Source organism: Microtus oregoni, unplaced genomic scaffold (assembly GCF_018167655.1).
Source record: "Microtus oregoni isolate MIOR12 unplaced genomic scaffold, Mior012 000014F_ref0000157, whole genome shotgun sequence".
NCBI classification, from domain to species: domain Eukaryota; kingdom Metazoa; phylum Chordata; class Mammalia; order Rodentia; family Cricetidae; genus Microtus; species Microtus oregoni.
In genome coordinates this window covers 19028764-19044362 of record NW_024543073.1, presented here as the reverse complement: position 1 = coordinate 19044362, position 15599 = coordinate 19028764, and the positions used below count along the sequence as shown (strand labels likewise).

The 15599-nt window shown below is 40.0% G+C and overlaps 1 protein-coding gene across 1 annotated transcript in view; it reads right to left on the bottom strand.

Annotated features, from left to right (window-relative positions):
- Positions 1–15599, bottom strand: part of Polk (DNA polymerase kappa) — a 59945-nt gene that overhangs the window by 21098 nt on the left and 23248 nt on the right. The window contains exons 3-5 of the mRNA XM_041663421.1: positions 14559–14678; positions 5101–5253; positions 1453–1584 (exon numbers count right to left, since the gene is read on the bottom strand). Of these exons, the coding sequence (XP_041519355.1) occupies positions 1453–1584; positions 5101–5253; positions 14559–14678 (405 nt within the window). The remainder of the gene's footprint in view (positions 1–1452; positions 1585–5100; positions 5254–14558; positions 14679–15599) is intronic.

Below are 15599 nucleotides of genomic sequence, written 5' to 3'. Positions count from 1 at the left end.
TTACAGATGGTTGTGAGCCACCATGTGGTTGCCGAGAATTGAACTCAGGATCTTTGGAAGAGCAGGCAATGTTCTTAACCACTGAGCCATCTCTCCAGCCCCTGCTGTTATTTATTTTTTAACTGTGTTTACAGAAAAAAAATTATTGAAAATATATTCTCTTTGCCTACCACTTTTTCAAAAATAGGAACAAAACAATTGATTTAAGAGACTGCTTTTGAATGAATAAACCTGTTTTAGTATGGTGGCAATATTTCTAGAGAAAGTGAGGTAGAATTAAAATAAGGGAATTTAAAGCTCACTTGCATGTCTAAGTGATTGTAAGCACTGTATCAGAACTAGAGAGTTGGCTCAGCAATTAAGAGCACACACGCTAGCACCCATGTCAGACGTCTCACAGTTACCTCTGAGTCTGACTCAGGAAATCTACTGTCTCCACAGGCATCTACACAAATGTGCCTACCACACACAGGCATAAACACATACATACAATTAAAAATCATCAAAAACAATCTTGAAAAAATAAAAGAGTGGTACACCATAGTTTCAGTATTTAGATAGCTGCCTTCTTCTCCTCTTTCTTTTCTGATAGACGCTCATATACCTTAGGCTGACCTCAAAATACTGAGTGGTTGACGTTGGCCTTGAACTCCTCAACCTCCTGTCTCCACAGTGCAAGAACTACAAGTCATGCTCAGACAGTGCTCTATGATACACTTCACTGTATAACAGCAGTCCAAGAGTGATGTACATGCAGCACTCTAGATCTTAACCAAGGAATTAAGTCTCCACACTGTACCACAGATCAATTTTAGTGAAAATCAAAGGAATGATACTTTTTTATAGGGATAGTAGGGATAGTTCAGGATTTTAAATTATGTAAACAAATCACTATATTTTATTCTTTTTGAAGCAAGAGAGTATCCCTCATTTTTTAAGTCTCATAGGCAAAACATGGATCAAGTAACTGTAGGATTATGAGACAATCTAATCACGCGAAGTGAATTTTACTTCTGTTTAAAGTAGAGACAGGCTTGGTAACCCAGGTCAGCCTGAGCTACACAGTGAGTTCCAAGACAGTCAGAGTCAAAACAAGCAACAACAACAAAATGATTATGTAAATTTAATTTAGAATAGAATGAAATTAGTGAGTAGCTTCTATAAATTAGGAATATTAGGTTACTCTAGAAAAATTATTTAAAATTAACGTTATGCTTTAATTATTAAGGCTTTACAAAGTTTTGAGAAATGGTAGAGAATTGAGAGATTGAGAGTAGACGAAAAATACATGGAAGGCAAAGCGTCAGGAAACAGAATGATATGTCTGGATACACTATAAACAGCTCACCCTTTACTGTGGCTAAGACCACATCTTGACAGTCTAAGGCATCTGGAGTCGAGAGTAGGTGACAGAAAGCCAGTAAAAGGGTTTGGGGTGGGACAGTCACTTACCTCCTTACTCACAGCTTGGTATTTGTCAAAGTTTGGGGGCACTATAATAAGTTGTGGGCAAAGTCTCTTAGCAATAAACCCTGGCAAGGCTGCACGAACACCAAACCTCCTTGCATGGTAATTTGAAGTAGCCTGAAAGAAAATGGACCGCACAGGGAAAAATAAACAACCCTAAATGGACATATTGATCAGTACATTCATAAGAAACACATTACTGGCGTGCATCTTCAATTCAAGGGCATTTCTTTAAAAGCACTGTCTTGGACCACATCTTGACTTTCTTAAAAAACCATGACCCCGTCTCATTGTTATTTCTAAATTTAAAACATGGTACCAAGTAATAAGTAGGACTGAACTAATAATTTTTTTTTTAAGTAGGTGTGGTGGTGAATATCTAGGCATCAGGAGACTAAGGCAGGAGAACTACTAGTTTGAGGTTCAAGGTTAGCCTATTCTGCATGACAAATATTGGCTTTAAATAATTAAAAAAATATTTCCAGTAATTAAACTTCAGTGGTTTTAAGGTATGCTATAATATCATATACATCTAAGTCTGGATGACAGTAGCTGTGCTATGAAACTAATAGTAAATAATATAGAATAGTTTTATGATGTGTGAGTTCCTCAGATTTTGAGTTTGTAGTACACTGTAAATAGTAGCATCTATATTTCTTTCTTTTCTTTCTTTCTTTCTTTCTTTCTACCTATCTACATCTGTCTACCCCCCCCTCTTTCTCTCTCTCTCTCTTTCTCTCTCTCTTTCCCTACTTACCTAATATTTAGTTTGTTTGTTAGATTGTTTCTCAAGATAGGATTGGTTTTTCTGTGTAGCACTGGCTGTCCTGAACATGCCCTGTAGACTAGGCTGGCCTGAAACTCAGAGATTGGCTTGTCTCTGCCTCCTGAGCGCTGGGATTAAAGGCTGTTTCATCACTGCCTAGTTCAGCGGCAATATTTTTACTTTACTCTTTTTCTTAAAAAAGTTATTCTTACTGCATGTGCACTGGTGATTTTGCCTACATGTATACTTGTGTGTAGGTGTCAGATCCCCTGGAACAGGACTTACAGTTGTGAGCTACCATGTGGAGCTGGGAATTGAACCTTGGTACCCTGGAAGAGCAGCCAGTGCTCTTAATCACTGAGCCATCCCTTCTGTCCCCTACACTTACACTTATTTTGTTGCCTGTTTTTTGTTTTTCGAGACAGGGTTTCTCAGTGTAGCCCTGGCTGTCCTGGAACTAGCTCTCTAGCTCTTGTACACCAGGTTGGTCTTGAACTCACAGAGATCTGCCTCTCTCTGCCTCCTGAGTACTGGATTAAAGGTGTGCACCACCACCGCCAGGCCTACATTTAACTCTTATCAGAAGGTAGAGTCTAGTTCCTCAGGCCAAGTGACATTGCCTATGACTTACTTAAACTAAAAGAATTAAAGGAAATTATGCTGTGTGAGTCCTGAAGCTTTAGTCTTAAGAACCTGCAGCTTACGCTCTTGATTTTTATGGTTCTGCAGCCACTAAGCATTTAGAGCATCCTGAAAGGTATATTACAATACTACATGACAAGGAAATGAGGACACTAGAGGTATAAGCCACTTTAATCACCACAGTAGAAGTGAATCCACCTTGAATTTCCCCGGTTAGATAATGCTAACTAATCCCAGAAAACACAGCTAACTCGCCCTTACTGAAACCTGCATAAAGTAAAGATTACAAGGAAAAAACATAGTTTTCTGCAGGAACAGAAGAGGTCGCTTATGCAGCAATGAATGCTGCCATGGAGTCTAAGCCCTGATTCTCAGTGCCAACTTAGAAAATTTCAAACATTCATCAAATTCACCAAAAAAATTCTATGTGTAACAGACTGAAAGAGTCAAACATGTAGTGTCACTCCTATTACCCTGCAGGTAAACTTTCTGTGTGTTTACTAAAACAAAAAATAATTAGCTTTAACTCTCTCCAGAAGGGTCCATTAGCTTAGCACATAGAAAAGGACCTAAATCTTTGTTTAATATGAAAAGAATAAGCTTAAATTTGAAGTTTCAATTTTTAGGTTAGAAATTGTTGGAAAGAAAGAATTTGTGAATTCCAAAACCAGTGAGTTTAGTTCAAACATGGCCACAGAATCTGTGTGTAAGAAAGCACATACGCACATACAATTATTTTCTTTCCATTTCATGATAGATTAGAGATTCATAATAACGTAATGGTAGGACAGAGCTTTTAGTTACCTCAGGCACTGGAAAGTCAGCAACAGGGAAGAACTCTCCTTGTTTCTCTTGTGTATTCTGTAATACGAATGCCTCTCTATCCTAGCTGCTACTTTTAAATAAGATGTGGTGCCTTTGGGTGGCATGGCTGTAAACGGGCTGCTACTTTTAATTATGTGTTCAGTCACAGGCATGGCTCCCGTTACTTTACCTTGATTTAGGTCAGAAAAAAAAATCAACTTAGCAATCATAAAAACAAAGGATTCTGAGTTATGGGGAAATTAATTGCATTCTAGACATATTAGTAAGCTACATTATTCAAGAATAGGGATAGAGCACGAGCCAGGAACTCAGGACCGCGAGGGGTGCACCCACACACTGAGACAATGGGGATGTTCTATCGGGAACTCACCAAGGCCAGCTGGCCCGGGTTTGAAAAAGCCTGGCATAAAACTGGACATAGCAGTCAACGAGGACTACTGAGAACTCAAGAACAATGGCACTGGGTTTTTGACCCTACTGCACGTACTGGCTTTGTGGGAGCCTAGGCAGTTTGGATGCTCACTTTACTAGACCTGGATGGAGGTGGGTGGTCCTTGGAATTCCCACAAGGCAGGGAACCCTGATTGCTCTTTGGGCTGACGAGAGAGGGGGACTGGATTGGGGGAGGGGGAGGGAAATGGGAGGCGGTGGCGGGGAGGAGGCAGAAATCTTCAATAAAAAAAAAATAGGGGTTGGCATATCCTCTCATAAAAGTTCAGAAAATACATAATCTCTTCAGGTTTGGCAGATGTGTTTTCTTAGCAACTATGCAACTCTATCCAATTGTGTTCTTTTAGTGTGACAATAATAAATAAGTGGTCATAACTTCTTTCCTCCAATAAAGTTTCTTTAAAAAAACGATGACAGGCTAGACTTGGTCCACAAAACCTCTGGCTAAACATAACATTTCTTTTTCTTTTTTAAAAGATTTTTATTTATTTATTATGTATACAGTATTCTGTCTGAAGGTATGCCTTCAGGCCAGAAGAGGGCACCAGATCTCATTGCAGATGGTTGTGAGCCACCAAGTGGTTGCTGGGAATTGAACTCAGGACCTCTGGAAGAGCAGGCAGTGCTCTTAACCACTGAGCCATCTCTCCAGCCCTCCTTTGCTTTTTCTTTTCAACTCTCACGAGAACCCTTTTGAAGAAGTAAGTTTGCAAAAGAGGATACAAAAGCTATTGTGCTATTTTCCTGAGTTCGCATCTTTGGGCAATTTATTAATTATTTCTGTTTTCCTTTTTCTCGAGTGGAAACAGAAATGAGTAGGATCATTTACATTGAAAGGTTTCAGTAACTGAGCATGTGTAAACCACCTGGAAAAGTAGCAAAGTCCTCAGCAAACTGAATTGAATAAGCTTATGAAATTTCCTTTTTGTTTTTGAACTTCACCTACTTACCAACATACTCATTGATCCTACAGCAATGGGTTTATCCTTCAGTTCCGGATTGTCTCTCATTTCCACAGCTGCATAGAAAGCATCCATGTCAACATGAACTATGGTATTGTTCAAATTCCGGTTCCGTTCCAATTCCATTGCAAATCGGTCAACCTTAATTTTAAAAAAGTTAATATACTTTTAGACAATATGATATCAAAACATCATTCATCATAAATTTTAATTCAGAAGGTATCTTTCTGTCTGCCAATCTGCTCATCTATCCACCCATCAATCTACTTACCTATTGGGTATATATTTTCTTGTATTTATGGGTAGACAGTTCATTGCTGTTTATTACGGTTAGTAATTACCCTTATTTTCACACGGAGAGCCTACTACAATTATTTTAAGAATTTGTGTGTGAGTGTGAACGCGCTTACCCACGAACACTGTGTTTGGGCAGGAGTGCCTTGGCTCTCTTCTGCTGCTCTCCCCCTTATATTCTGAAACAGGATTTCTCATTGAACCTAGACTTGCTGTTTGAGCTAGGTTGGCTGGCCAGTGAGCTCCTGGAACTCACCTGTCTCCCTGCAGAGTGCTGGGGACCCAGACTCAGGTCCTCAAGCTTCCACAGCAAATACTCTACCCACTGAGCCCTCTGCCCAGACTGACAGCCTATTTGAAAGTATAATTCCCTAGTAACTCTTCTTTCTGTCCTCCCCGGAATATAGCAAGAACTTACCAAGCATTTAATGAACAAATGAGCTATCCCAGTTGCCTGCATCAAATCATGCTTACTGCTGAACAAATTTGAAGAAACTTATTATAACTCAAAGCTTCTATTTAGGTAAATTAAACAATTCCCATTTGACTCAAAATGTTAATGTCTTCAGATAGAAACAAAGGAAATACACAATAAGAGATTATACCTGTGGTGCATGACATAATGTTGCATAATAATGTGCACACGAACATGCTGAAATACAAAGGAAATGATCCTTCTGTAAAACTACTTTTGCGGTGCTCCCTTGTTAAGGTTTCTACTGCTGTGATAAAACACCATGAGCAAAAGAAACTTGGGGGGAGGAGGGTTTATTTCGCTCACACTTTCAGTGTCATTGACAGCAGTTAGGGCAGGAACCTGGAGCAGGAACCTGGAGGCAGCAGCTGACAAAGGGCATGGAGGAGGGTTGCTTACTGGCCTGCTTCTCATGGCTGCTTTGTTTTTAGAACTCAGGATACCAGCTTACAAGTGGCACCACCCACAATGGGCTAGGGCCTCCCATATCAATCCCTAATTTAAAAAATGCCCTATAGACTTGACTACAGCTTGATCTTATGGAGAGATTTTCTCAATAGACAGTCCCTCTTCCCTGACTCTAGCTTGTGTCGGGTTGACATAAATCTAGAGGGGACAAGAGCTAAAGTCTGAGATTGTTATTCTATACAAATATTCAATTGAAAACTGAAGATGAAGAGTATTTTCATAAACTTTTAATATATATGTCAAATATAACAAGGTAGAATTATAATCTTTAAAAATTTTGGTCACTTTGAAAATAAGTTATTGCACTAAAAGAAAAAAAAGAGAAATAAACATAGATGAAATCAAATAGGCAAAGAAAAAAGGGGTTATATAGCAACCTATTCATACGGATGGCCTCTACTGATGCTATATCTGTGCTTCCCTAGCTTACTCTGCAAAGGGCAGCTACGTGACAGTTTTAATTTTATCAACACATAAGGAAGTTGCCTAGACCATTAAGATAAATCATAAAACAGAAATAAAACAAATACAATCCACATGGAACACGGAACAATGTCTGGTACATGGCACCAGTTCAATGAATGAAATCTACTACTGAAAGGATCAATGGCGGCATAACATAGTAACCCAAAGGGAGGAAAACAGCCCAAAGAAACAAGCTGTCTCCTCAATGAAAGCAACCTGCCTTATGCGGAGAGTCACAAAGATATAATGTGCCTCTTCCACTGCCATGCTGCTCTTCAGTCTGGACCTCACTCCACAGAATACCTGTTCCAAGGTCTTCCTTAGAAGGGACACATTAGCTCTCCTCTAGCAGGGGACTAATGCTGCAATTCCTCTCTTAGAAACAACGCCCCAGGTCACATTTGTCTGTAGCACAGGCTGAAAGTCTGCAGGTCTACTCCTGTGAGTCCCCAGCCTGAGGGGCTCTGCAGAAGCCTCTCTGAGCTCTGCCGCAAGCTTTCAAGAATCAACTCAAACATCCCCATGAAAGTCAGCTGGGTCTTTCTCTTCCGTGCCAGAGAAGTAAACTTCTCTTACTTGTTTTCACCATGGTCCTTATTGATGCGATCATAAACTGTGCGTGCCTTCAGGAAAATGACCTTAGCTGCCTTAAATTTTTTCCCCTCAAGAAAGATAGGAAGGGAGGCAGATAGGAAAATTAAATATATTGATCCCAATATATTAAAGTTAGTTTTTTCTAAAGCAGTATCAGAAAACTCTAGAGGTAAGTGTTTCACTATACTGTCCTGAACAAATTGAACTTTTCATCTTCACTCGGGTTTTATCCTGATTTCAAACTGCTTTTTCTAACACTTCAAATTTGAATAAGGTCATGTGGCCCTCATTGTGGATGACAAACCATGGAGATTAATAAAAACTGAAATCTAATCTATAACAATAACAATATGCCTAAAATATGGATGAAGTAAGAATAAGGGAGTGGCATCTGAAGTATTTTGGGCTAGGATAATCTAGAAAGACATAGATAAATAGAAAGCAAACCAAGTGGGAAAACTCCCCTCACACCCATAAATGAACGCTGTGGCAGCCTCCTCAGCAATCTATTCTCTCTTGGACTAAGGCTAGCGCGCAGCTGCCAGAGGAAACCTCCCAGGGTGACTCACGCATTCCACTTTCCTTTCCTATCTCTGTTAGTCACTCTCCTGGCCGGAGCCCGCTCTGCTGCTCCCAGAGCACAGCACCACTGCTCGGGACCTTTCTTCTGCTTTAGGGCTCTCTCGGGGTTCCACTTATCCCGGTGTCCTTCCGAACGGCTTTCACATCCCGATCTGAGGCCGTGACATCTACCTTCTCCGTCTGTTACTTCTGAGAACTCGCAGGTCACTAGGGTTAAAAATAGGGACTTTCTTTTGAGTCTCAGTGTTGCCGCTCATCAGTTACTTGACACTGGTTAAATTAGTCATTTCGTCCCTTATTTGTAAAACGGAAGGAAACTCACAGCAAAACATCTGAAGGACTGAAGAGATACTCATATAGTGTTCTCAGAGAGGGGCGTGGCAAGGGCTTGGGGGCGGTGCCGCTCACTTTAAGGTAGAAGTGACATTACCGAGTAGATCATGTAATATACTAAGTGTCTCCCACATAAATTCATTTTCAGTCAGAACAATTTTGAGATAGCAATTATAACTCTTATAGATGAGAAAAATGAAAGTTTATAAAGATTAAGTAATTTGCTCCAAGTCTCAGGGCTGGCAAATGGGAGGGCTGGACTTGAAAAGCAGGTTACTCCGAAGTTTGTTTTCTTTCATTATCTTATGACGCCTCTCTATCACAGATATTGGCTTTTGTTTTTTCTGCTGTTGCTGTTTGTTTGTTTTGGAGACCCTCTGTTAGTTCTGGCTGTCCTGGAAATTGCTCTGTAGACCAGGCTGGCCTAGAACTCACAGAAACCCACCTGCCTCTGCCTCCCAAGTGCTGGATCAGAGGCGTTGATACCACCCCTGGCTAACACAGACTTTGAATAGTCTTTTTGTTGTTGTTGTTGTTTGTTTTGGTTTTTCGAGACAGGGTTTCTCTGTAGTTTTGGAGCCTGTCCTGGAACTCCCTTTGTAGACCAGGCTGGTCTCGAACTCACAGAGATCCGCCTGCCTCTGCCTCCCAAGTGCTGGGATTACAGGCGTGCGCCAACACTGCCCGGCTTTTGAATAGTCTTTAACACCAAAAAAGTTCAGACCAACACAAGCTATACAGTTTATATCCATACTGTATATTAACATAATTTCCTTTTAAAACTCTCAATTTCTATTACATTTAGAAAAATGTGTGGAAAGAATGCTTTTTATTTTCTTGACTTAGTATTTTCATACACGCTGCTGAGCTAATCCAAGTTAGTGAAGGCACTTGCTGAAATGGTCAAAACGCACTGATTTGCTATGCGGCTTCCACTTAACACAACATGGATGCTTGTTTATTCGATCCAGGAGCTCATCAGAAGATACTTTATAAGGTGACAATGATAACCCTGTGTCTTAAAGACGTCTGATGAGGGTAGAATACGGTGGGGAAAATCAAAGGGGTTCAAAATGAACAGCCTGGCTTACGCCTGCAGACTGCCTCAGCCTGACCTAAGGAATTTACACTATCCTAGCATATCACTGTAATAAAATGTAGCTTGTGGAAAATATGAGTCTAAAATAGAAACACTTTCCATGAAAAATCTGTTTTCTGAAACCTTCTGGGCTCCTTGGGACTTCCTCAGCCTCCTCCCGTGTACACAGCTTCTTCTAGAGGAAACTCAACAAATGAAACAATTCAGCAATCAACATAAGACACATTTCCTGCCATTCCTGTTCTGGAAGATGCCAGAGAGGCTCCCATCAAACAGCTGTTTAAGACTGAACAAAACCTGAAATTCTACTGTGCAATGAAAGGCATTTTCTATTCCTTCACATTAACAGCAGATTAATCTGAAAAATTAGTGTGAAATCCCCGAAGTCAGTACAATGCACCAGCTATGTTCTTCTGTATTTGTAAAACTTTTATTAAAGATGTTGTAGATTACAGATCAATAAAACTCAACAAGTCTAGAAAGAAAATTGTTTAAGGAAGAAGGTCAATTTAAAGACAGCATTGTTTTGGACAGAACACAATGTTTAAACTTGGAAAATCAAATCCTTCAGAATTTAACTGAAACATATTTTATATTTCTACTCAGTGAAAGAAACTATCAAGAGTCAAAAGAGAAACTAAAAGAAGACATTCGCAAAATCAGGCCAATATGTGGTTGATACCCAAAATATATAAAGGATTCTTCAAATTCAATTTAAAAAAAGCTAATTTGATTTAAAACCAAGCATAAGGCCTGAGCAGATACCTCAACAAAGATGTATACATGGCAAATGAAAAGAGGTTCCCCAGTCTATAGCAATGAGTAACGAGAATAAAATGATATGATTCCATTATCCTCAACATCTCAGGAAGGCCCACACTGAGAATACTGATGGCTCCAAAGATTGCTTAGAAGGAACAGCAACAGGGCCCTTCATCCATTAAGATGAGAAAGCCAAACGGGATGGTCATCTTGGAAGAGAGTCTGACAGTTAAGCGGAGTTGAAAACTTAGTCCACACATAAATTGACGCATAGGTATCTATAGCAGTTTATTCATAGTTGCCAGACTTGGAAGCAAGCACGATGTCCTTCAGTAGGTAAACTGTTCTACATTCAGACAGAGAATAACAGGCAGCACATGAAAGCAAGGAGCTATCAAGCCACGAACAGACTTAAAGTAATCTAAGTGCATATTACTAAGTGACAGAAGTCAGTCTGAAAAGGCTACACACTGTATGATTCCAATTCCATGGCCTTCTGGGAAGGGTGGAACTTGGGACAGAGTGAAAAGATCAGTGCTTGCCAGGGATTAGTAGGGAGGGAAGGATGAATAAACAGATCACAAAGGTTTTTACGGCAAAACTCACACTCTGTGTGATACTGTAATGGTGAATATATACTATCATAAACTTATCTACACCTATAAGCATAAGAAATCAGTACTGCCTTATTGATTTTGCATGATAATACCATGCCATAGTAGGTGTATTAATAGCAACAAACGTAGTCACTTGTGGGAGATAATGCTTGGCTAGAGGTTCGCCTGTGTGAGGGCAGGGGAATCTTTACTCTTTGTTCTGTTTTGCTATAAACCTAAAACAGCTCTAAAAACTAAGTCTTACAAGGAACAATACTGAATTTGACCATATAAGCTTCAAAATATGTGGTCAAACTAAAAAATTAAAAGATATATTGGAAATACAAACAGGACATATAGCAACCCACTGACTGGGAGAAGATCTTCACCAACCCCGCAACTGACAAAGGTCTGATCTCCAAAATATATAAAGAGCTCAAGAAACTAGACCGTAAAAGGCTAATCAACCCAATTATAAAATGGGGCACTGAGCTGAACAGAAATTCTCAACAGAAGAAGTTCAAATGGCCAAAAGACACTTAAGGTCATGTTCAACTTCCTTAGCGATCAGGGAAATGCAAATCAAAACAACTTTAAGATACCATCTCACACCTGTCAGAATGGCTAAAATCAAAAACACCAATGATAGCCTTTACTGGAGAGGTTGTGGAGAAAGGGGTACACTCATCCATTGCTGGTGGGAATGCAAACTTGTGCAACCACTCTGGAAAGCAGTGTGGCGGTTTCTCAGGAAATTCGGGATCAACCTACCCCTGGACCCAGCAATACCACTCTTGGGAATATACCCAAGAGAGGCCTTATCATACAACAAAAGTGTATGCTCAACTATGTTCATAGCAGCATTGTTTGTAATAGCCAGAACCTGGAAACAACCTAGATGCCCTTCAATGGAAGAATGGATGAAGAAAGTATGGAATATATACATATTAGAGTACTACTCAGCAGTAAAAAACAAGGACTTCTTGAATTTTACATACAAATGGATAGAAATAGAAAACACTATCCTGAGTGAGGTAAGCCAGACCCAAAAAGAGGAACATGGGATGTACTCACTCATATTTGGTTTCTAGCCATAAATAAAGGACATTAAGCCTATAATTCGTGATCCTAGAGAAGCTAAATAAGAAGGTGAACCCAAAGAAAAACATATAGGCATCCTCCTGAATATTAACCTTCATCAGGCGATAAAAGGAGACAGAGACAGAGACCCACATTGGAGCACCGGACTGAAATCTCAAGGTCCAAATCAGGAGCAGAAGGAGAGAGAGCACGAGCAAGGAACTCAGGACAGCGAGGGGTGCACCCACACACTGAGACAATGGGGATGTTCTATCGGGAACTCACCAAGGCCAGCTGGCCTGGGTCTGAAAAAGCATGGGATAAAACCGAACTTGCTGAACATAGTGGACAATGAGGACTACTGAGAACTCAAGAACAACGGCAATGGGTTTTTGATCCTACTGCATGTACTGGCTTTAGGGGCACCTAGGCAGTTTGGAAGCTCACCTTACTAGACCTGGATGGAAGTGGGTGGTCCTGGGAACCCTGATTGCTCTTTGGGCTGAGGAGGGAGGGGGACTTGATCGGGGGAGGGGGAGGGAAATGGGAGGCGGTGGCAAGGAGGAGGCAGAAATCTTTAATAAATAAATAAATTTAAAAAAAATTAAAAAAAAACAAACAGGACATATAGTGAGAAAAAAATCCTTAATACATAAGATCTCATAAATGGAGAGAAATAAACTCCAGAACTGCGGAAGGGAACAGCATTAGACTGCTAGCTGAACCTCCAAATATATTTCCACTTCTTTCTGTTAAACAGAAAGGCTGGGCAGATGACCACCCAGTTAGAGAGCATAGTTATGTGTGGCCCTGTAACTAGAGTTGCTGCCAAAAGAATGTGAGTTTAAATACTGTTTGCAACTTCTTTCTTACTTGTTTAACAGTGAATTATTTGCTTTTAATCTACCCAACACTACTTTTTCCTCATCAGGAAATGGAACATGGGATACTTTTGCCAAATCAGTAATTATAATACCAGGAGATGATGAAATAGTATGATTTAAGAAAAATCTATGTCTGAAATTACTATGGTAATCAGAGCCAGGGATGCTGTGGAACTCCAGGCCTGGCCTGGCCAGTATTACTCTGAAGTCAGAACAACTGTGACTTCAGGCGAGAGATCTTCACAAGACCCAGCTTACTGACCTTCCCTCCTAGGAAGAGTGGGGCAAGGGTGACTGGACCTCATCTGAGATTACAATCATTCACTCCTTCCTGTGCATCCGGTTCCCCTCTGCACACACTCCTGTCCCTCTACCTGTGGTCATGAGAGGTGATAGCACATAGGAGGTAGAAGGTCAGCTGCAGGAGGGACTCCATCCATGCAGATCTTAGGAGGTCATCACCCATGCTGGGCTATGATGTTTTAGTGATAAGCTGATTTTGAGTCATCTTCCTATAAGTAGCTCACACATTCTCCCTGTAAGTAAGTCCAATAAACTTACTTGTTCACTAATAAGACTTTTATGGGATTGTTATTTGGTCTGACATCAGTGCCTATCTTGGATAAATATATGTTTGTTCCTATCTCCATAGGAAAAGTATGTAATAAGTGATTACTTTTTATTATAAGAAAGAAACTGTTATTTTGGTTTTCTTATGCCGCCTACTTAACCTGTATCATAACAGACAGAGTAAAAGAACATATTCCCGCAATGAGAGCATGAGTGCTGTGTGAGGGGAGTTTCTTCTCTGACACAATGGAAGGTAAAGTAAACATCCGGGAAATCTGTTGCAGAGATTATATACACAGCAAAACTGAAAAATGTAACAAAATTAAGGAAAAATGTAACAAAATTAGTTTACAGCAAGCATTTGAAGTAACACATATATTGAAAATGTAAAATAATATAATGTTTTATGAAAATAACTATACCAACAATAAAAATCAAATTAAAATAATATTCTGGAAAAGTGTTTATGAAAAAATGATATGGTTCAGTAAAGGAGCTTCATGATCTCTGAACTCCACTGTAAGATAAAGATTTTGCAGCATGTCAGATTGATACTGCAATTTTATTACTATGCTCAGCTCTGAGTAATCTGAAAATTACTTCATCTTCCTGTGTCAATTTCCTTGTCAGTAGAGAGTGCTTCCCTATGTTCAGTGCTTCGTGATAATTGGGTCAGATTTTAACAGAAAATACTCATCTGTCTATAGCTTTAGTCTGACCAGGAGAAACATGTCTGCCCGGAGCTGTCAATCTTCCACGGGTGTCACAAACCTTGGTTCTTTCCAAACTTTTCTACGGAAATAACTTCTAGTAGCTTTGAGAACTTCGAATTATTTATTCCCTCCAAGTTCCGGAGAACACAAAAACCTCTAGGTTTTTAGAAATATTGTTTCCTTCAAAAATTTTATGTTCATTTGGTATTTCACTTGTAATATAACTTTTTATTTTACTAAAACATGGTTACTCTAATTTAAAGAATTAACCCCCCACTCAGATCCACCATGGCAAATAGCCCTATTTGTTTAAGAGCTTTGTCTGGTGCAAAGCACATATATAATACAACAGCATAAGCTATGGGTCAAATCCTAATTGTGCTAACTATATCCTCTGAAGCCAGACAGCGTTGACTCTCTGCAGGGAAAGGTGTAGAGTGAGGCTGAGCAGAGCCGGAGTGCCTGCTGACTACGCACGCCTAGTCACACAAACCCCATCCACCAGCCTCACCCCAGCAACTCAATAAATACCTCTAACTGTGCTTTCCTTAGTTGCTGGTTGGTAATTTGAGCTTTTTGTTGCATCATATTGGCAATCCGTTGATTGACTTGCTTTTCCTTCTTGAGCTCATTTCCATAAAATCTGGACCCCTACAGAGAAAATGAAGCAGAAGGGAACTGTCAGAAGGAAAAAGCCACTGCATTGACTTCGTGGCCAAGAGGGGGACGCTGGAGTCACACTGCCATCTGAAAGCAACTTCACCCCTCTGGGTCAGTTTCCTTATCGGTAAAGAGGGCTTCCCTAGCATGCACGAGGCTCTAGATTCACCACTAACATCATGCGCACGCATGTATGCACACACACACACAACACACACACCTAAATCATATAATTCTTATGAGACAATACTACAAAGAAAAAAAATTGAGTTAAGATTTGGATTCAAAATGAAAACAATAAAAAAATGTCATTTGTGGAGGGCCCATGGGGTACATCCAAGCTCTGCCAACTAGTTCCTCAGTTATCTTCCTCACGGGTCTCCTTCATAACATTAGCAGGAAGTCATTAAAGACACTGAACCATCTGTTATTCCACTACAGAACAGAGTGGCGATCAATTATCAGGACATGGGCATTAAGTTAGTTCTACACGTGGCTCTCATGAAAAATGCTGCTACAGAGACTTATACACAGTTTAGCCTGAACATACACTGCCATTCCTATACATATGCATTTATGAGGGTATTTCTGGATCTATGGTGATGCATGGCTAACCCTTGGAGTAACTGACTGAACCATTACTTGTTACTGCATATGAAGGCTCCAACTTCCCCATATCTCTACCAACACTCTTGATTATATTATTTATTATAGCTATTCTAGCCAATAATAACGTAGATGGCATATTCCTGGGTTTTTTAAGTTGTATTTCCTAAGTGACTAATAATGCTGAGTATCTTTTCATGTTTGAGACGTATGCACATCTTCTTCACTTAAATGCCTACTGTTGTTGGTTTTTTTTTTATTTTTTGGTTCTTTGGTTCTTTGTGGTGGTGGGGACGGGGGGGGGGC